At 46.3% G+C, this 21,216-nt stretch overlaps 1 protein-coding gene across 2 annotated transcripts; it reads right to left on the bottom strand.

The window, feature by feature from the left end:
- Positions 1–1,077: 1,077 nt before the first annotated feature.
- ATP6V0B (ATPase H+ transporting V0 subunit b) lies at positions 1,078–21,137 on the bottom strand. Of its 2 annotated transcripts, XM_053247849.1 has the most exons (8): positions 20,989–21,136; positions 11,337–11,385; positions 10,159–10,242; positions 9,404–9,481; positions 4,767–4,836; positions 3,876–3,927; positions 2,811–3,001; positions 1,078–1,674 (listed from the first exon to the last, which is right to left on the bottom strand). In XM_053247849.1, the coding sequence occupies exons 1-8, from the start codon at positions 21,053–21,055 to the stop codon at positions 1,648–1,650; spliced, it is 618 nt and encodes a 205-aa protein (XP_053103824.1). In that variant the 5' UTR covers positions 21,056–21,136; the 3' UTR covers positions 1,078–1,647. The 2 variants fall into 2 exon arrangements, with proteins under 2 accessions (XP_053103824.1, XP_053103825.1); XM_053247850.1 differs by lacking the exon at positions 9,404–9,481 and having other exon boundaries at positions 20,989–21,137.
- Between the last annotated feature and the right edge of the window lie 79 nt (positions 21,138–21,216).

Raw genomic sequence — 21,216 nt, 5'->3', positions numbered from 1 at the left:
AAAGCAAGAGTCTGCCTCAGCTTAGCCCATTTTACCTTATCATTTGCTTGAGGAGCACTCTCCACTAGCCTAGCTCACTGTTAACCTGGACAAACCAGCCCAGCAGAGAACAGCCGAAGTCATTAAACATCAGACATAGGGTAGTAATGTTAGGTTCACAAGACCCATTGATTTCTGAAGTACTTAAGGGTGCCCAGTAGTCTGAACTCCACAGTCTTTGTCTTAATTAAACATGTAGCTTGCACAAGGAAAGTGATCTGACCTTACTCCAAGAGCTCAGTTCACAATCTCATGGCCGAAGATACAATCATGTTCTAAATTAGTGCCTTTACTACATGCAGGCCTGACTTTCTCACTCACCCTTTTCACATGAGAATTATAATTCCATTATAAAGTGAAACAAAGGACAGCATTTATGCCAATTCAGATCTTCCTCGTACTGTGGAGAATTAGAACACAGAACTGTGGCTGAGATTTTAAAGTCACAGAGAACAGCATGAAACTATAAACCTGTGTTTAGTCAACAGCACCCAGCCACTCTTCGACTGCCTTCAGACACTTAACCGTTTGTACTTTCCCACAAATTAACAGGTATTTCAATGTAAGTGCAGGCATGGAGAAGACAACCTAACTGAGTATTCAAGGGCCACATACTACATCTTTCACGTGTACACCTAAAAGACATGAAGTGTGAATACAACCAATACATGTGTCATACAGGTCACTCAGGAAACCATGAAGTTCTGCTGAGCTTGTTGCAAAACGTGTGAAATGGCTCTAAGTATTTCAGGTGACTGGCTGAGGCTTTCCATTAACAGCAAGCTTGGGGCTTTAAAATTGGTTGACTTCAGGTCACTCTACTGAAGGTTCATCGATACAGGCTCTTTGCCAACAGCAGATCAAATGAGAAGTTCAGTGCCTGAGGCTAATGTTCTGTCTTGTTCTTACTCCACTCAGACACTCTGCATAGTCCACAGCAGCGTACACTTCCTGTTCCTACCTGAGCAGCTGCTAAGCAGTTCAGCCAACAGTAGCCACTGCAGAGGCAGAGCAATTATTAATCACAGTACAAGACCCTTTTTCATTACCATTATTTTTAATAACCAATCATTTGTGATGTTTCAGAGAACTGCAAAAGTGACATCTTTCAACTCCTAGTTGCCCCTTCCCGTATGGAGCAAATATGTCTAGGAGGGCACCTCTCTCAGCCTGCAGAACCAGAACTTCAACCAGTGCCACCAGTTACCCAGGGAAGTGGGCTGTCAGAGCCAGCAGGGGCTGGGGCAGAGCAGCAGGGGGCACACAAAGAGGGCAATTACTTGGGACACGAACAAGTTTATTTCACAGGACATGGCATTGCGGGTGGCAGAGGTTGCCACAAGGAGTGCAAGGGCTGGAGTGCCCAAGGCTCCTTCCAGCTGGGCACCCAGCTCCCGTCTTCAAGGGGAAGCGGAGCAAGAAAGAGGTGGGGAAAAGAGGAAGATAGGTTCTCACACATACACATCAATTGGTCAGGTTGTTCCATGGCCCAGTGGGCGAAGATCACAGGAATAACTTTATACACCAAGCTCCGCCCCAAGCCAACAGGAGACATTAAATAAATATGTACAGGATCTGCAGCTGGCAGATGGACAGGTGGCAAAGGGTTTAGTCACCCATTTTCACTTTAGATATCTGCAAAACACAAAAAGGCAAAAGGTTAGAACTTTTCAGTGCTCCATGAATCATAGTGCACACCCCTGACCCAGGGATACCAGTGGAAGCCGGATGTAGAATCCTCCCATGCCAACCCTATGGGCCAATGTTCATTAAGATGCCAGGGAGGGGTGGGAAGCCCTCCCCCTGGCTTGCTTCCAGTATACTTGCTGCTCATGGTGTCCAGCAGCATCTCCAGTCTTGGCTGCTGTGTTCCCTTACAAATTGCAGTGCTACCATTTGACTACATTTTGACTACTACATTTGATTTCAGGCAATTGCTTAATTCATTACATGTGCATCCTCCTGCTTATCAGGAGAGCCCCTGGAAGAGCCCCTGGTGGCGCAGTGGTAAAACTACCACCCTGTAACCAGAAGGTTACAAGTTCGATCCTGACCAGGGGCTCAAGGTTGACTCAGCCTTCCATCCTTCCGAGGTCGGTAAAATGAGTACCCAGAATGTTGGGGGCAATATGCTAAAAATCATTGTAAACCGCTTAGAGAGCTCCGGCTATAGAGCAGTATATAAATGTAAGTGCTATTGCTATTGCTATCAGTGCAAGGAAACAGGGTAGCTGGAACTGGAGCACAGAGCAGCAGAGAGAAGGGCAGGGCTATTGTGGGAAGGGGAGCTGCAGATCCTCAGTGGGCTTGATGTGACTTGGAGGTTACCTGTCAAGGAAGATTGGCTGCAACCAACCAGTCAAGGTTCAGAAACATATACTGAAAAGCCAGCTCCTTTTCTATTCCTAACTTTGAGGTAGGGCTAGCCGAGGCTTCTCTTAAGCCACACCAGCACTAGGGATTACTACTTTTCCTTCAGAACCAGTCCTTCAAGCAGTGAAAGCAGCAGGACCCAATGCAACATGGAGGAACTCAACAGAAGCAGATGTGTGCCCATTGGTGCAAGCCACAATGGAGTTTTAACATTTTTGTATATTGCTTATACCTAGAAAGCAAGCTAGGCCTGACTTGGGATTTTCAACCCTCTCACTGATTAGAGAGAAAAGGGATCAGCAGATCAGGCAAACCTGTCAGCGTTTTAGGGAAGAACAGTTTTCTACAGTGACTGGTGTAGGGAAATGGGAATGGGCAGGCAATCAGGAGAGGCTCACCTGCAGGATAGCCACGATGACTCCAAAGAGCCCAATAGCACTGCCAAAAATTTCCACGATGAGGATCTTGACAAAAAGGCTGGCGTTCTGGGCATCTGCCAATGCTGCACCACTGCCCACAATGCCCACACATATACCACAGAAGAGGTTGGAGAGGCCCACAGTCAACCCTGCCCCAAACATGGAGAAACCTGTGGGGAGAAAAAGGGTATGAGGCACGTGCAGCATCTAACTACACCTTCAACTTGTTCCAAAATTTTCAAGAGTTTTCCTCAAGACAAAATACACAAAGAAAAATGCACCTTGGTCCAGCTCACACCTCCCAAGGCTTGCCTTCAAGCAAGACCTCTCTGTAGCATGCCACAAGAGCAGCATTGCTGTTACAGCCACTGTCAACACAAACTTCAAGATGAGTTGATCTCTTCTGTGAGGACAATGCCTAGATGCTCGCCACTCCGGGGAAGAGGTACCGGCAGAGCTGGCATATCGGACATTGCTACTGCTATTGGAGACAGGGAGAAGGGAGTTTCGCAAAGCCAGGAAGGAGGTTGGTGAAGAGTTACAAAAGGTAGAGACCATAGGCTCCCTCTTTATTGTTTCAAAGACTATTGGGGAAAGGTTGAGTCTTATTTTATTTATTCAGCATACTTTGTATCCTGCTCTTCAGCCTAGAGGGCTAATGCTGGCAAACCCAGTAAGACAACACCATAACCTCCCACCTAAAACAGTCAGTGTCTTACCAGGTTACAATCATAACCCTAAAAACAATAAAGTAAATCTAGAAGGCCTAAGTCTTTTCAAACTGGTGCCAATAAGACACCAAGGTCTGTGCCAGGCAAGCTTCTATGGGGAGAGCATTCCAAAGATGTGGTGCCAGCACTGAGAAGACCCCACCTCAAGTTACCTGCCCCAGAAGGCAGAGGGGACCAAAGGAAGTATCTTAATATCGGGGCAGGCTCAAGTGGAAAGATTCTGACACACAGCCCAACGAGGAACACCTGATGTGCACCTGGACAAAAGAGCTATCCTGGCTGCCTACTCCACAATCCTATGAACACCACCTACCTGCATGATAGTTCCGAGCAGTAATCTTCTCAGGAGTGGTGCCAGTAAAGTGCTGTAAGAAAGGATAGTATTTTAGTAAGCAAAGGGGCACAATCATGAGTTGTCCCCAAACAGGCCAGAATTATACTTCTCTGCCAAAGGGCTTTGATGAAGCATTCATCAGGGGTGGGTGGATGACAAAGGCTGGCCCACCTAGACTTCTCATGGCTTCAACAGCACAAGCCAAAGCAGACTAGCCCTACCCAGCATTCCCTCTGAGGAGTTTCTGATGTCCGCTCAGTTATTTTTAGGTTCCACTCAGGTTGAATCAGGAAGGCCCCACTCTGAATGCGCATGTGCACACACACACTGCCTTGCTACTGCAACCCATAACAAAATTCATTCCACACACAGACGAAAAATGTTAGAGGGTACACTAGCCCTGCCTAGAGCTTTTGCAGTGCAATACAGCAATCTTCAGTGGCTTTGTCACATTTTCTTTGGAAAGTGAAGGAGAGTCTACTTTTTGAAATAGGCTTTAGTACAGAGAAGGCGAGTTCTTCTCTCTCCCTATCGCACTGCAGCAATAGTGCCCCCTGTCCAGACAGCAATTAGCCAGGCCTTGTTCTGCTTCATCAGGACTGGTAGTTTATGCACCACAGATTGAACTAGGCTGGCTTCCTGCAAATGGGCTTCTACCCAGCATGGCACTTGGCACTGCCTTTGCCTGGACTCGATCAGCGTCTCTGTGTTTGGCAGCTGATCATCTTCTTTGCTCCTCCTTGCTTGGCAACAGCCGTTATGCTTCCTTCAAACCAGATACAGCAGTGCCTGGCAAAGACACTCCAAAGAAATGGCTAGTCCTGGCAAGTGGCTTTACCCTTCCCAAACAGGCCAGGCACTCCCTATTACCTCAGCCAAATTGCTGATCACGATGGCCATGATGATCCCATAGATAGCCACAGCTTCACAAAAGATGATGCTGCCAAGAGAAGACAGTTTAGCAGTTTAAATGCTCAAAAGATGCAAATGTGGGTGTGAGTTCTGGGAAAATAAGACTGGACTAGTCCCTAAAGGTGAATCTGCCATACTGCCCTGCTTTGTCTAAAGAGACAATGCTATGTGCCCCATTGGATGAAGGTGCTAGCAACAAGAAGGCTGGCTTCATTCCTGGATTGAATGAAGGGACAACTACCAGCTCCAGCAATGCTTTGGGACAAATGTACATGCATATCTATTGCCTACTCATTGACAATTACAGTTTGCCTGTATCCCTGATTGGTCTTTAAACAGTTCTGTTCAATGTAATGCTAAGTCAGACTGCACATAACCTGATACAACTCCTAGGCAGCACCTACCATACATGCGGTGCCAAGGACCAGTGCCACCTGGTGATGATGTGGTGACAAGTGAAAAGAACTCCCCTTACTCACCCTTCATAAGGCATCCTATCAGATGTGCTGAGCCGAATAGAGCCAGCTTTTGGGAAGATGGAGTTTCTAGGGATGTGCAAATTGATTCACCCATAAATCGATTTGGGTCAAATTGAGGGTGATTCAATGATTCTACCCTGAATCAAATCACCCTGAAAACAAAGGGCCAGATTCAGGGTAGTATAGAACAGTGTTTCTCAACCTTTTTGGAGTCAAGGACCGCTAAATTCTTCGTGCAGAGTTTCAAGGACCGCTACATTCTTCATGCGCAGTTTCCCGGACCGGCAGTTAGTAAAGGGGTTTCAAATCAATCTATCTATCTATCTATCAGACTTCTATACTGCCCAAAACTTGCATCTCTGGGCAGTTTACAATTAAAATAATATAAGCATTAAAATAATTAAATTTGGAATCTTTTGCAAACATGGAATATTAGGGGTTCTCAACCTTGGGTCCCTCAGTTAAACTCCCATAACCCCCAACCACAATGGCATTTGGCCATTATGGCTGGGGATTATGGGAGTAGAAGTCCACCAACGTCTGGATACCCAAGGTTGAGAACCCCTGAATCTAAAAGCCTGGGTGAACAAATTTGTCTCCAGTATGTCTTCAGTATGTGTGGGGTGGGGGGTGGAGGTGCTTGTGATTACTCAATGGAGAGGGGATGTTGGGCCATTAGAAAAATTCAAAAGCTACATGGGGGCAATGAAAACAACGCACAAGCAAGCTTTTGAATCCCCCCAAATGCTTCATCAGGCTGGATGTCAAGCAAAGCAAAAAGGAGGTGAGGAGAGGAGAGCAGGGCAAGCTCAGTAGAGCCGGAAATCTACAGTTTAACCCTCTCATGATGGAGGTGGAGTTTTAGCAGGAGTTGTGTAGTCGCAGGGCAGGATCCAGACAACGTTAGTCACGACCACCCACTGAAATTAATTTAGTCATCTCTCATTTGTGTCAATGCTGCTTGGTCATGATCACCTGACTTGATCTGGATCCTGCTCTTAGATGTGCACTTTGTGAGGTGGACCTAATGAAACCCGTGCAGCTCCTCCAAAACTCGTTAAATTCGTTACATGGCAGGTGCTGGGAATGGGGTTTTTTTTAATGGTGAAAGAAAATGTGAAGAAGAGCGGTGGAAACCTGGCATTAAAAGAAAGGGGGTGATTCTGAGATGGCGGAGGGTGTGGGGCGTTGTAGTGGTAGATGCCTCATTTTCCTCGCTGGGGAGACGAGGCACTGTTCAGGGTGGGTGAGGCAATGGTGCACCGGACTGCACTCGGAAGGTCGCCTGGGTCCAAGAGCTGCCGCCACTGTGCTTGCGCACCAGAGTGTAGCAAGTGTTCCCCATCCTCTCTCACAATGTGCACTTCTGTGCCCCCCTCCCAACTCCCCTGCGGGAGCCAATCACACCAGCCTGCCTTTGGGGCCACGCAGCTCACGTGGTCCCACATGCTGCCCGCGCATACCTGCGAGGTGAGCCAAGGCGGCCCTCCTCCCTCCCTCCTCTGCTTAGCCCTCACCGCGGCATGATCCCGGCCAGAGATTGTCCCCCGCACCCGGCGAGGTCATAAAGGGGACCGCCGTCCTCCACCGGCGGTGCAGACCAGGGGGTTACAGGGGGCAGAGGGACCACAACACCCCACCGATGCAAGAGGGAAACAGCGTTCCCTCTCAAGGCGCCTCGACCACAATAGGCAGCTGGGTTTCAATCAATCAACCTTTGGCTGCAAACAATGAGCATGCAAGAACCAGCAGCCCTTCAAGTGGCAGCCCTTCAGGTGGTATACCTTCCACACCGCATACAGTTTGAAGCTGTAAAGATAGGGAATAAAATAGCTGTAGGAAGATCACAGCAGCACGTGGAGGCAAGGGACAAGAAGGTGATACTCTTCCTCTTCCGTACCATGTGCAAAATTGAGGAAGTGAGTGCCTTGATTGCAGTTGTTGGGGGGGGGGGGGTTGACTCCCAGTCAGGGACCGGCGCTCAACCCTTCGGGGACCGGCAGCGGTCCCCGGACCGGTGGTTGAGAAACTCTGGTATAGAATCACCCTTGATTTGACCCAAAATGATTTAGGCACCATTTTGAGGCCCATTTTGCTGTGAAAACAGACTTCAAAACAGCACTTCCTTACAGGGAAAGCTGGCCTACCAATTGATTAGCAGGTAGACCAGCTCTCCAAGGTGGTTGACATGCTAAGTCCAGAACAGAGGGTTAGTCTACCCACTGATCCCAATTGGCAGGCCAGCTCTTCTGGTTTTCCCTCTGCTCTGGTTCAGTATGTCTATGATTCAGCAGACAATCCTATGGTCTGGATATAGTGCATCAGCCCATGGAGAGCTGGTCTACCTGCTGATCCCAATTGGTAGACCAGCTCTCACCAGAAAGAAACATCATCTTGAGGCCAGTTTCCCCAACAAAATGGGCCTCAAAATGGCACCTGATTCGGGTCGAATCAGGGTGATTTGTTGAGGCAGCTGGCAAGGCAGCTGCTTTTAACAAATCAATTAGGGGTGTGTGTATGTGTGTCTCTGCAATTCGATTTAAGCTCAAATTGAATCACAGATATTGATTTGTGCCCATCCCTAGGAGTTTCTTCAGTTTCCATTCCTGCATCAAATTATTTGTTTTATTTGTTATGCTATGACTAGTCAGCATTTGACACCTCAGCCTAAAGCTCAAGAATCTGTGTTTTGCATTTCAGCAGAATATCTTCTATAGTTACCAGTTCTAACTTATTATCCACATGGATGGCAGATTATTCAACAGAAAGTTGAACAACAACAACAACTTTTCTAGGACAAATTCATTGTGGTAATCTGACTTGGTAGGAGTCAGCAACCTAAGTGCTAGACTGCATTTTATTTCAGTGTTTGCTTTTTGGTGCCTTTTGCTTCTCCCAAACCTCATACCATCTTAGAGTGTCCTGTTATTTCCCTCAGAAAATTTATTGTTTTATTAAGGATTAGATAGCTAAACTCTAGGCACATTAATTTTGCAAAGACTGCAAACTCTACAAGGGTCTGTGACAAGGACAGATTGCAAAAGTTTCAAGGGCTTCCCTCTGCCAGACCCAGGGAAAACAGACATGGATTATAGATTATAATAGTTCAAGAGGAGTCTGTTTGTTGCTTGAAGCCACTGGATCAAAATTTATGTCCAGGCGAGCATTAGTATAGCACACTCAATGTTTTGGCGGGGCAAAGAATTCATTCATTTATTTATTTATTTAATAATCCCACCTTTCCTCCAAGGAACTCAGGGTGACATATGTGGTCCTGCCACAATTTTATCCTCACAACAGTCCTGTGAGGTAGGTTAAGCTGAGAGATGTTGATTGGCCCAAGTTTCATGGGTGAGTGAGAATGTGAGTCCTGGCTTTCCAGGTCCTGGTCTGACACCTTAACCACCACAAAACAATTAAGAGTCTCTCACGTTCTCACACTAAACAGGGCAACTGACAATCAAGTACGGGAAAAGGCAATCCAGAAAGGCTCTGTCTACAAACAAGATTATGAAGAGAAGCTCCCTGTAGACAGGAGGCGAGGTTCCCGCCGTTAAACATGGCGGCGGCGGCGCGCATTCGGCGGTAGGAGGAGAATAAACTAAGTGCTGTGCCGCCGCTTGCGACGCGCTGCCCAGGTGCTGCGGCAGCTGCGCTGAGTCAGAGAGGGAAGCCTGCATTAGCTCCTCTGTATGGGCATATTCCATAATCACAAACACAATAAAATGCAATTTAAAGGCCAATCAGAATTCAACATTAAAAAGATAATTTGAAAAGGGAAAATTTGCTAGCCGAAAAGGGGTCTGCTTTCCTCCCACCCTTGCACACCAAGAGAAGAGAAGGAGAGAAAGGAATAAACAGCAACAAGTTTAAAGGCACCAAAAAACTAACCAGAGCTCTCTCCGATAGATCCTATCTCGAGCGAGACAGAACTGGAACTGGAGTGAGGAGGTAACCACGCCTACAACTCAAACCACGTGATTCCAGTCCTGTCTCGGGCATGAGCAGTGCATCACCCTATCTGAGGATTTCCTACGCAAGGGAAAAAAGGCAGCAGAACGCTCAGATTTTTAATAGCTATGTCATCCGCAGACACTAGAAAAAAGCTCCTCTCACCTCACCAGGTTCTTAGTTTTGATCCTTGGTGCTTTGACACCACCACCAATGATGCTGGATCCAGTGATATAAATACCCCTGAAAACATAGCCACAAAAGGGGTTAGTGAGTGGCACTCACTATATGACAAAAGTGCCACACAAATATTCACTTCTGAGCCGGTGCCTGTAGATAACCCAAGCAAAGCAGCCAGTTTAGATAGTGCCCTGTCCCAACAAGTGGGCACCAAAGCAAAGCCCAATAGTGCTGGGGGAAGGGGGTGGCATCAGTCAACAGGTTATGGACAGAGTTCTAAGCAGCAATCGAGACTCAGTTTGAGGACTGAAAAAGGCAGTTAGGGTCCCTTGTGTGTCCCCCTTTCTGGGGGGGGGTTCTTTTCTTTGAGGGGTAGGGAAATTGCGGTGGCACTGTTTAAGGGCCTTCTTTTGACCGCCCCCACCCCAATGCTTTCTGTGGGAACCTGCTAAGGTGTCCCCAGGTTGCTAGCTGCCCATGCCCAGTTGTAGAAAGGGGAAAGGCTCACCGGTAGAAGGATGAATGCAGATTAGAATTTGGGCAGGAGCCCAGGTGTATGTCTGATCAGGAGCGAAGACAGGAAGGAACTGGGGAATCACACCTGAGCATGCTGGGAGAAGGGGGACGGACTTCAGCTACTTGAAAAACACCTGAGATTTCCTGTCTATCAGGAGCAAGGAGTGGAAGTTAACCCTTTGTGAGCCATTACCTCCTACTTTGAGGGAGAAAGAAATACTCACCAGGCAGCGCCCACTACTGACAGCGAGATGGCCAGCCCAATGCCCAGGTTCAGCCACATGAAGGGCGAAGTCTCTGTAAGGAACCTGTATATAGAGGAATGTCAAGCATGCCCTGTGCTTCTATCAGTCATGGCACCTGAAGTCAGGGCTCCCACAGAAAAAATCACCCCTCCATACACAGTTGTAACAGGTCAGCAAGGGCTTTCTGCTCATGGTCAAGACTCAGCAGGCAAGTCTACCCACCAGCTTAGATGGTAATTGATTTAGAGACAACAATATTTTATCCCCAGTGTGGCAGCCAAAAGGCCTCACTCCTGAAACAGGGACTGGAGTTTTAATGTCACACTAAGAAGGGAATACTTCTTCTGTGCCGAGTGGGAGAGCAGCACTGTAGGAAAGCAGTGCTGATCCCAAGTAACATTAGGCTGGTAGTGTCAGCAATGCAGGGAGCCCAAGAAGGGCAGGTAGAAGACTTGTAAGAGATGCTCCAAAGTCAGCTCTAGAACTAGCAGAAGCAGATTATGGGTCACAGCAAATCCTCTGGACTCCTAGTCCTGTACCATTTAGACTAGCAAGTGTGCAGCAACATGTGTCACCATTTGCAAGCACAGCACACATTCAGAGGCGCACACACAAAAAGAGCCAAGAGCTTCATAGGGAGGAGATTTTTTTATTTTTTTAAAAAGCTCAGGATGCTTGCATAGAGGAGCCACCAAGAACTGAGCAGGCCATGGTTGGTAAACCAACTAAGCAAGCACAGGGACAAGCTACTTGCAACAGTAGGGGAAGAGGAGTGGCAACCAGCCGATTTGTAGGCAAAGTGATCCAATTAGCAAAATCGACTGATGAAAAAGGACACTGCCATCAATACTGCTGTCAACAAATGGGGGCAGGGAAAGGATACTGCCTGCTTATCTATTCAACCACACCAAGCCCTGCCTACATCTCCTTGGGGCAGAGCATTTCCAGAGTTGCAGTAAGCCCCTAGCCCAGAAAGGAACCTAGGAAACTGCCATATACTGAGTCAGACCATTGGTCTATCTTGCTCAGTACAGAATTGCGTTGGCAAGTTTGTGTCATTCTGGATGCTCTCTTCCACAAGAGATGATGGAGAACATCAGAGCACCTTTCCCTGTGCAATCCAGCCTCAGCCTCAAGGATAAAAAGTGCCATCTTACCAGGCCACATCGAAACGGAAGCCCAGGTCAAATATTGTGTAGCAGATTCCTGGAAAACAAGAAAAACATGATATATTTCTGCCCTTAATTTGCACCTCCTCAAAGTGAGATCTATGACAGGAGCACCAACTGGCAATGCTGGAAATCTAATCCTCAGCAGCATGCAACTACCATCAGATTCTTTTACAGGAATAACAGGAGGGGGGAGGGCGCACACTCCAGTCTAAATCATCCATCTTTATACAGCACACTACCCAAGTCCACAGTGCTGTTACCTTTTCATAGTAAAATCTGCAGCTCTACCCCTTATCCCTTTCTACCAGGTTCTTCTGAATTAGATCCAAATAGGCTTCACATCCCAGGAAAAAAGGGATTACGCTAAAGTGAACCCATATCCTAACCACCAGCAAGGTTTAATGCACATACCTCACCACCCACAAGAAATCTTGCCTTTCCTTTTCCCCTGAAGCACCGATCCACACAAGGATACAACTTCTAGCCAGTATAGATGCTGTAGACCCTGGAAGAGCTGAGTGATACCAGCTTCAGAACTAGCTGGAGCTTGCAGGACGCTTTACATTCCGGCACTGATCCCACAGCTCCCATTCCATGTGCCAGCAGGGCCGGACCACCACTGAACAGGGCAGCCCTCTCTCCACACACACAAGGAGCCTCCATCTCCCAAATACACACTCCATGTATTAGCCTTCTTTTCACTTTGCGGTTATTATAGTAGCAAATATCACTTAGAGGCAGCTCCTCTGCAGAGGGCGACTTCTTCAAGCAGAGCGTGTGCCAACACACCCTTTATGAAGTAAAGTTTGGACACATGTACAGGACTGACACCTCAACTGCACCTTCTTCTAACCTTGTGCCTAACTTATTGCAAAGTCAAGGCAACAACCCCCAAAGCATGGCTGGAAAAATACAGTGTAGCTGTAATGAGAGACATCACAATTGGCAGTTGCAGAAGGACAGTGAGGCAGCCGTCCTACTATTGATAATATATTGTTAGTCACGGGATAAATATAGACACAAGACAGCTCCCGATATAAACCATTGTCATCAGTAACAGAAGCAGTCTCTAATCTTTATCAACATTTAGGAAGTCACAATTATGCTATAGGAAAGGCATAAGATAAAGATCTCTATATTAATAATATAGCACTCTTCTACAGTGAAATGACAGTACTGATGGACAGCATGTTCTCTTTTATCATTGCCCTTTTTTAATATACAGAAATGAAATAAAAGATTAGGAGAAATAATGGCATTTGAAAGACTGTGCTATAAGCACAGGAAAGAAAAAATCTCTCCTCCAAAATCTATAATCTACTGTACTTTAGGAGTGAAGTATGCATGTTAAAAATGTTTTATGACAAATTAGAGGGGGAGGACTCCCAAGGTGTTTCTGCTGAAATTAAGGTATGGCCATTTTTATTTACAAGGGTTTCACTGGGTTTAGTATGACTGAATTCAAGTGATAACTGCTATATAATATGGCAATGCCATCACACACACACACACACACACACACACACACACACACACACACACACACATTATTTATGTAGTGCCACCTATGTGCCCGGTGCATTGCATACAATGAGACAGACATCTCTCTGTCCCAAGGGGCTCACAATCTAAAAGCTGGCACAAGGGAGACCACAGAAAAAGAGGAAACAAGGATAAAATAGGAAATTACGCCATGGAAACTCTAGGTAGTCTATAAAATGAATAATGTTGGTGGCATCAAAACAAAGGAGATTTTCTCCACATGTGATGAAGTTGTAAGAGCTTAGGAATTTTGAAACATGTAATGGAAATTAAACACAAAATGTTAAATATGCAGCTGACATTTCATCTTCTGTTATGTCTTTTGAATTATGGAGAACAGAGTATAAAAAGGGTTACATGAGCTGATTTTAAATATAGTGTTGGCACAAGGTTGCTTTACACCAGACACTGGAAAGCTCGGTCTGTATGACCCAAGAACAATTGATTTTAGAAGGTTTGGAAATAAATTTATCTGGCCAAACTGAAAATTCACCATAGATATCCCACCAACCCCCCAAAAATCCCCCCACAATGTCTAAGAGAAACATGGAGTTTTACAGTTCAGTAGCTAGTGAACGCATTTGCTACACAAAAGACAGAACTCTTGAATGTTTAATCTGATTTAATTGATATTCTGTGTGCACAGTAACCAAAACCTCTCTCTTCTTTATTTCTCTGTTGTATAAATAAATAAAGAACATTGTCAACTTAATATTTGATGAAAGGTATAATAAATAGTGTATGTACATGTTTATTTTTTTTAAAAAAAAGAGGGCAGGGCCCTCCTCATTACCCCTAATGGGCATTGCTTCAAAAGAAAGTTCCTGAAATTACTCCAGAATGAGGCATATCTTAGGTGATCTTGCTGCCACTTATGGAAGTGGCAGCCATCATGGTTACAGTGGTGGCACCTTCCCACAAACAGCGCCGTAACTGGGAGCGGCTGGCCGGAGGGGTGACTGACACTGCCGAGATGGGACTTCCTACCTGCCTTTGGCACTATAAGCACGAGCGCCACTAGAATATCAAACACCTGAAGAGGGCTCAAGTGGGCGCTGCTTCTGGCTGTACCAAAGAATATTTCTCCACCAAACGCCTCATTTAATTGGAATGCACTAGATGTATTGAAGCTGCTTCTATCTTGAAGAGTTAGTTGTTCAACAGCAGCTACATGCAAATGCCTGTGCATGGACACCCAACAGCCTCATTCATATGGGAAAGTTGCACACTCAGAGAGATGCTGCAGCAGAAGATCTACACAGCACCTTTCATTCTTAGACCAACGTATCAATAACTCAGTACACTCTCATCCCCAAAGACACTGAGCAGCATCCCGACATGTATTTGTGTGAACAGAAGTTGTTCTACTCACAGAAGGAGGGTAATTTTCACTGATTCATCTCCAAGCCCCTGTGCCCCCCATCCCCAAATGTCAGAAAGACATTGGGGGGGCATGGGGAAGTAAGCTAGCAAATATAGCTCCCTCTTGCACGAAAAGAACATCTTCTCTTGATGCAAGCACTAGTCTAGATGCTGGTTCTAGGTACCTCAAATACCCAAATTAATATTTTTAAACAACAGAAGATGGCTAGATAAAAAATAAGGGTGAAGAAGTATAATGGACTTCTATACTTCTTTCTATACACAGAAAGGGACATCACATACAGATCCTCAGAATGGAGAGCAAGCAGCTAGGCTGTAACACTGCTGGAAGAGCAGGATTGGGGCAGATCATAAGATGAGTCAATGACATGATTATGGGAAATGTTTCGAGGTATATGACAACACAGTCACAGGACACAAAAGTTCCACTCCATTCAGCATGAGGCCTCAGACGGAAAATTGTATTCCATTCTGACTGACAGTTTGAGAAAAGATGAAGGGAGAAAAAGAAGGAAGATGCTTAGAAAGCAAGGGAGAGGGTGAAAATAAGCATCTTTGGGCAGGATGGAGCTCCAAATCTGGCAAGAGAAGAGAAATTAAAAATCCCAGTTGGAGGCCAGATAGAGGAGTCAGTAAGATATATAAAGATTAGCATTAGCAGGGAGGAAGTTAGGCAATGGAGGATGCAAACACCCCATCACTGGATATGAGAGGCAACATACGCACCAAGAGCAGGCCAGGTAAATCAGCCCTTTGTGGATAAGGGTTCATATGGGAAGAGGAAGGAAATGGGTCAGGACACAAGAGATTTCCCTCAGTGGCTCAGAGCTTCTCCAGTAGCATTCTGGGGCTCATATCCACATCATGAGCACAAACCTCTGTTCATAGGTGTGCAGCCTGTTCCAACTGCCAGCTTTAACCCACAGGCACTGCCAGCTCCAGACCCTTCACTCAGCAGCAGCAGGCTCTGATCTCAGGAACATGAGCACCAGGAGCTGACAGCCTGCTGCCTCTCTCTGCACATGCAGCCTTTGAAAGCAAGACTGGAGGCAGAGCTAATGAGTGCACTCCTCCCCCACCTGTACCCAAAGAGTGCTAATGTCTTCCTGACACGACGATTAAAAAAAAAAAAGGAGTAGAAAACATCCACATGTAAACCGCCCAGAGACGTACGTTTTGGGCGGTGTAAAAATATGATAAATAAATAAATAAAATCTACATGCTGCTTCTGGGTTAATCAGGGGCTCGCATAATTTGACTGTAGGGAGACTACAATCATTTCTAACAATTAGCAAGGAGAGGCTCTGTCAGCAAAGGAAGGGTGTGCAGAGAAGTAGGTTTTCAACTGGAAAAATTTCCAGGGCCCATCTCTGAGAGAATGCCTCCTGTACTAGCTTTAAAAAGGTTTCAAGGAGAAGCAGGGCAGCAGGGTGTGCACGCATGTGTGCATGCACATACAGCAAGCCTTTCCTTCTAACCCATGTCAACACTGAGGAGCAGCACAAGATGCAGCTGGGTGCCATTTTGACAGAGGTACTTTCTGCCTCTTTGTGTTCCCAGCGGGTATTTGTGTTCCTTTGGTTGTCACCAGAATTACATTTCTGGTTGTCTCTGGCAGCTTGGTGACTGTACATGTGGACCTCTACCCAAACAATTGTGACTTTCAAACCAGAAGAGGACAATACAGAATGAAACAGAGAAGTACAGGAGCATGTTGATGACCTACAGCTCCAAAATTCCAGATGACTGGAATCTCCATGAAGCCATTAAGAACAGATAGCACTGGAAACAACACTGAGCCCTAGGGGTCCTTGCACAGTAACTCCCAGCAGCCCAAGCTGGAAGCTCCAATGAACTACCACTGAGCGTGTACCGCTAAAAGAGTGAGCGAGCAATCCATCCCAAGGATTTGTGGTAGAGTGGGGGACAGCATTACTCTAATTCTAGCTACCTTCATCCACTAGGGATGTGCATGAACTAGTTCGTGCATTCCTGTGAGGGCGGGGGTTGCTTTAAGGGACAGGGAAGGCACTGCCTAGCTGTCAGTGTGTGTGTGTGTCGGCCACGAGCATGGCGATGCTGATTGGGGCTGCAAACAGGAACGCTGCAGCCCAGTGCGCCCGCTTATTTGGAGAGCAGCCACGGGGTGGGGGCTGACAGGTAGGCAGTGCCTTCCTTGTCCCTTAAAGCAACACTCGCCAACCTTTGAACCGGCTTGAAAGCCGGCAGACCGAACCGGTTCAGCACTCCAGAAAGGGAGCTCCAAACTGGTTCCTTGCACATCCCTATCATCCACTGCAAGGAAATCATTCACACGCAGTCCTGTTTAGATTCAAGTTAATATGAACTTTGCAGGCAGCAATCCAACATCTTTTCCTCCATCTAAACAGTGAAGGAGCACCGCAACAGAAAGAAACAGGAACACAGGACACAGCTACAAGCGGTGCAGGGAAGTCATCTTCAGTGTGCTTTACATACATTACAGGGAACACCTACAGGTCAGAAATGGACACCAGGGGGCACCCCTGCACTCACATTAACAATAAAAGTATGGAACAGAACTGCAAAAAGCAGCTTTTTGCCCTGATGTGAAGGTTGGTTGGTTTTTTAAACTGCTTGCTTGCCGAGTGTTGGCTGAGGCAGCGTCTACCCTGGAAGCAATCAAGAAAATGCTCAGTGAACATGGAAGGGTGTATTTACTGTAATGGCAGAGCAGTCAGTGTTTGAAGGGGAGAAAACTGCATGGCACTCCTTGGAGGCTTAATAAGGGGTGGGCTGAAGATCCCCACCCCAAGCTCTGGTCTTGACTTTACAGGTCCATTCTGTTGCTTTTGATGCAACATCAAAAGGGCCAGTTCCAGATTTTTGTGACTCCTCAGGAAGGAGACAGATTGTTTTAGCAATCCTAGTCCTTCCATTCATTTTTCTCCTGCCTGCCTTGCAAGAACACCTATAAGCAGAGAAGTGCATATTGCATGGCAAGGGAAATTCTCCTTTTGCTCCATCCCACTCCCAGTTTCGCAATGCATTCTCCCTGCTCTTGTAATGTCCCAACACAGGGATAGGGCTGCCAAGGCCAGACCCCAAGAAGGCACATATATCAAGTATTGCATAGTTAGCAGAACTTAACCAGATGTTTCTCTCCCCATCACAGTTCTCCAGCAATATGTAAAGCCAAAATTGGTGGAATTATACTTTCTGGAAAACTCCTAAAATACAGGAACCATCCAGGGAGAAACACTCATCTCATTTCCTGCCCCTGTAGCCCAGGTGATTCACCATACTGATACTAGCTCTGAATACCACTCTACAATGACTCTTTGGAACAGAGTGGTTTTTGTTTGTTTGTTTTTTGCATCAAGCAACCCAACTGAGATTCAAGACCAAACACTACAGGGATCTGGGCTAGATGCAGCCATTTGTTCCAAGAAGATACAGTACAGTGAAGGAATCCCAATAGAATACCTTCACCACACTGTTCTGTCACTATCCTAGCATGGTCAAATGACAGCTGGACTGAATGTACTTAAACATCACCAATGCACCATTTAAATTCTTCAAGTGGAATGCTGCTATGCCTCCGTGTACCCAAGATGGCAGAGAGAGCACATTTAAGAATAGCAACATAGAGGGAGATTTCTCCTGTTCTTCCTCTCTTCCCTACAAAACCAGGGGATTTTCAGATACATCAGTTTGTTGAATAGTTGCTCAGTTTATTGGATAAATGGGGCCAGCTGATAGCATAATGACCTGACACATATTCCTTCTTTCTTGCTGCCCCCACTCCAGTCAGCTTGGCAAGCTCCAGCTTAGGGGCACAGATATCCCAAAGAAATTATAGTTTGATGTTCAGGTCAGAGTCCGCAGCAGCCAAGAGCGGGTGAGGCTCAGAGACCCACCACAAAGCAGTTGTGCTCAAATCCTGCTGCAGAGGAAGGAAGAAGCTAATTTCCTCCTGGTAGCACTGTGGCAATCATGCTCAGAAAAGGAGAAGTTGTATTCTTCCCAAGTAGCCCTGAATGGAAAGAGGAACTAAGGATTCCTCTTGCTAGCCTACACAAATGCAGGGGAGGGGAATGGGAAGCCGAGCTGCAAACAGACACAGAAGGGTGGAGAATGGAGTTCTGTCAAGCAGAGCAGTACACCGACTAGTCCCAGCAGGAACCAGTATGAAACTCTCTGTTTCTGGACATTGCCTGCGCCCAACTGGTAACATGACCTTAAAGAAGCAGAGTGTTTGAGGAAGAAGGTCAGAGCTGAGTTTTCTCTCTGCATTTCCTTAAACCACAACTGGTACAATCTGAACAAAATCAGCCAGGCCAACCCAGCCGAGTTCATGAACAGATCCTGGGTGGCTGACACAGGACACACTTGCCTTTTGCTTGTTCCAAAGCCTGTTGACAAAACAAGCTGAAGGAGAATTTGCTGTTCAGCCTCTGCATGGGTAAATGCAGTAAATGGAGATTCGTCAGTCTCTCTAGCAGTGTGTCACCACTTTTGGTTCCCAAGAAATCAAATGCACTCAGCAGAAGAAACCATTAAAGTAACAAAGCAGAAGGCTTTCCAGACTGCTTCTTGCTAGAATAAGGATGCAGCATACCCCAGCTCACCAAGGGGACCTTTCCTCATCAACCAAGCTAGAGTAAAGGCTGCCAGAATTAAGCTAAACCCTGCAGAACTCAAGGCAGGGATTTCTCCAGCAAAAATATCTGGACTGCTAACTGCCTCCTGCACATGCGGAACCTCTTATCACTGCCACCCCGACACTTTCCCAACAAACAGTATTTGTCTAGAACCAATTTGACAAGGATGGTTAAGAATCAAGTTCCTTGGCAAGCTTGGGGACAAAGCAGGCACAGACACATGGCCTCAGGAAAGCTGCTGGCAGAGTGAACAGGAAGCACATTAACCAAGCTGTAAGGGAAATATTTTTATTTCTCAGGCTCATCCAGATGACATCTCCCCTCACTAACAACTGCTTTTGCATCATAACACTAAACTAGAATTGAGGGGAAAGGTATGCAAGAGAGATGTACTAAATGTGAGTTTTTCACACAAAGACTGTGGCAGTCTTTAGGACTGTACCACCTGCAGTGATCCTGCTGGTCACCAGTATGCCTGTAGGACTAACAGGATCAGCACATGGACAGTCAATAAATTATAGAGTGCATGACACAAAAACAAAAAATCCTCCACTGAAGTACCCTGCCCAGTTATTGACCTGTCACTTCTCAGGGCTGACACGATCAAGTGCTTACTTAAAGGTTCTACAAATGAATTAGGTAAAAGGAGGAGTCCTATGGTACCTAAGATACATTACAAAAAAGCTTATGCCACAATACATCTGTTACTATTCAAGGAGCCACTGCATGCTTTTGGCATTTGCTGTAACAGGCCTGGCTGTAGCCTAAGATACTACCAATCTCTTGAGATGATAAATGAGTGAGCACACTCAACTTTGAGATCCACATTACTCCTCAAAGCAGTTCAGAGACAAGTCTTCAATAACCATACACAAGTGCAACACTAGGTTTTTAAAAATCCCTTCTCCTCCCTGCATTGGTTGTATCCTATTATGTTAAACTGTGTTAAGGGATATTTCCTTTTTAGTTATATTTACATGTATCATTATCATCCTTGATCATGTCTATATATTGTGATTTTATTGCAATAAAAAGGGGGGGGGCGGGAAACAAACACAAGTACAACACTGGAAAAACCCCAGATATCAAGGTCACCTAGACATTCATTGCTAGCCTATAGGAACTGGAAACATTTGATCAGTCTTGGGCAGAGCTAGTGCCTCCAGTTATTACACTAGCACCCAAAGTCATCATGCCAAAAGCTAGACACTTACCTAGGCACAAATAGCTGAGGCTGGAACTTGGACATTTCCAGACGGAAAATGTCCAAGATCCCAAAAGCTGTACCAAACAACCAATACCCCTGCTTACATCATCATCATAATCAGAGAGCCCATACCCTTGTTCATGAATTAACAATGTTTATATAGCTAATCAACATTCCATGAAAAGCATGCTTGATTTTTATACCAAGGATAACCATAAAGGGGAAGCTGCATGCTCTGCCATATCTCTCCTAGTCCAGTCAGCAGCCCTATCTCAAAACGAATCAAGCTAAGAAAAGCATGTTTTTAAAAGGTGCTCTTAAATGTCCAACAGATAAAGGGAGGGAAGTGTCTGGAGTCCACAGACAACCAGAATCAAAATTCAAAGCAAGCACTTCAAAGAAAATCCCCACAGAAGCACTCTTTTTCTTAGCCACACTGTCATCAAAAGAGGAACAAAGACTGAGCTCCACCAAACTCATAAGATAACGTGTAAGACATCCCTCAAATTACACTCATTTTTCCAAGTACACACACACGGAAAACTCTTGACTTCTCCTTTGCCGACAAGGAGAAGACGGCCGGCTAGGGCCCACTTAGGCAGGAGAAGACGCCGACGGTGCTCCTACGCCTAGGAGTCACGCACTGCCTCAACCCCGAATACAGCCCGACAGTGCTAAATCGGGTAGGCATCCCAGAGTAAGAAGGCCCGCAGGCAGTGAGCCTGCCCTGGAGAGCTCCCTCCCATCCAGCCCCGGATGCTCTAAATAGCTCTTCTCTCCCAAGGTAAGCGACTAATTCAGCAACAGGGAATTGGAATCGGATGCAACAGCAGGACCCAGTTCACCCGATTCTGCCACTAACCGATGCCGGTGATGGTGGCGGCCGCGGTTAGCCCCAGCCCCGAATACAGCAGCTCGAGCCCGGACATGGCGACGACAAGTCCTCCGCACAGACTGAGAATCACCTGACCAGCTGAACCACGGACCCGCGCGCCACATGACCGAGCCCATGTCTATCACGTGGCCCTCGGGGGGTTGGGCGATTGGTTAGGGTCGAGAAAGGCTGAAACTCCAAGACCCAGAATGCACC

This window comes from Hemicordylus capensis, chromosome 4 (assembly GCF_027244095.1).
Source record: "Hemicordylus capensis ecotype Gifberg chromosome 4, rHemCap1.1.pri, whole genome shotgun sequence".
Taxonomy (NCBI): Eukaryota; Metazoa; Chordata; class Lepidosauria; order Squamata; family Cordylidae; genus Hemicordylus; species Hemicordylus capensis.
Note: the sequence above shows the minus strand (reverse complement) of the source record. Positions and strands in the feature narration are given on the sequence as shown.

What these genes read in the sequence shown, in the direction of transcription:
- ATP6V0B (XM_053247849.1), bottom strand. Translation starts at nt 21,055, where the DNA reads ATGTCCGGGCTCGAGCTGCTGTATTCGGGGCTGGGGCTAACCGCGGCC. An exon ending in TTCCGTTTCGATGTGGCCTG is followed by an intron (nt 10,243 to 11,336) that starts GTAAGATGGCAC and finishes CTCTATATACAG; the next exon opens with GTTCCTTACAGAGACTTCGC. An exon ending in AAAACTAAGAACCTGGTGAG is followed by an intron (nt 4,837 to 9,403) that starts GTGAGAGGAGCT and finishes TTCTCTTGGCAG; the next exon opens with CATCATCTTTTGTGAAGCTG.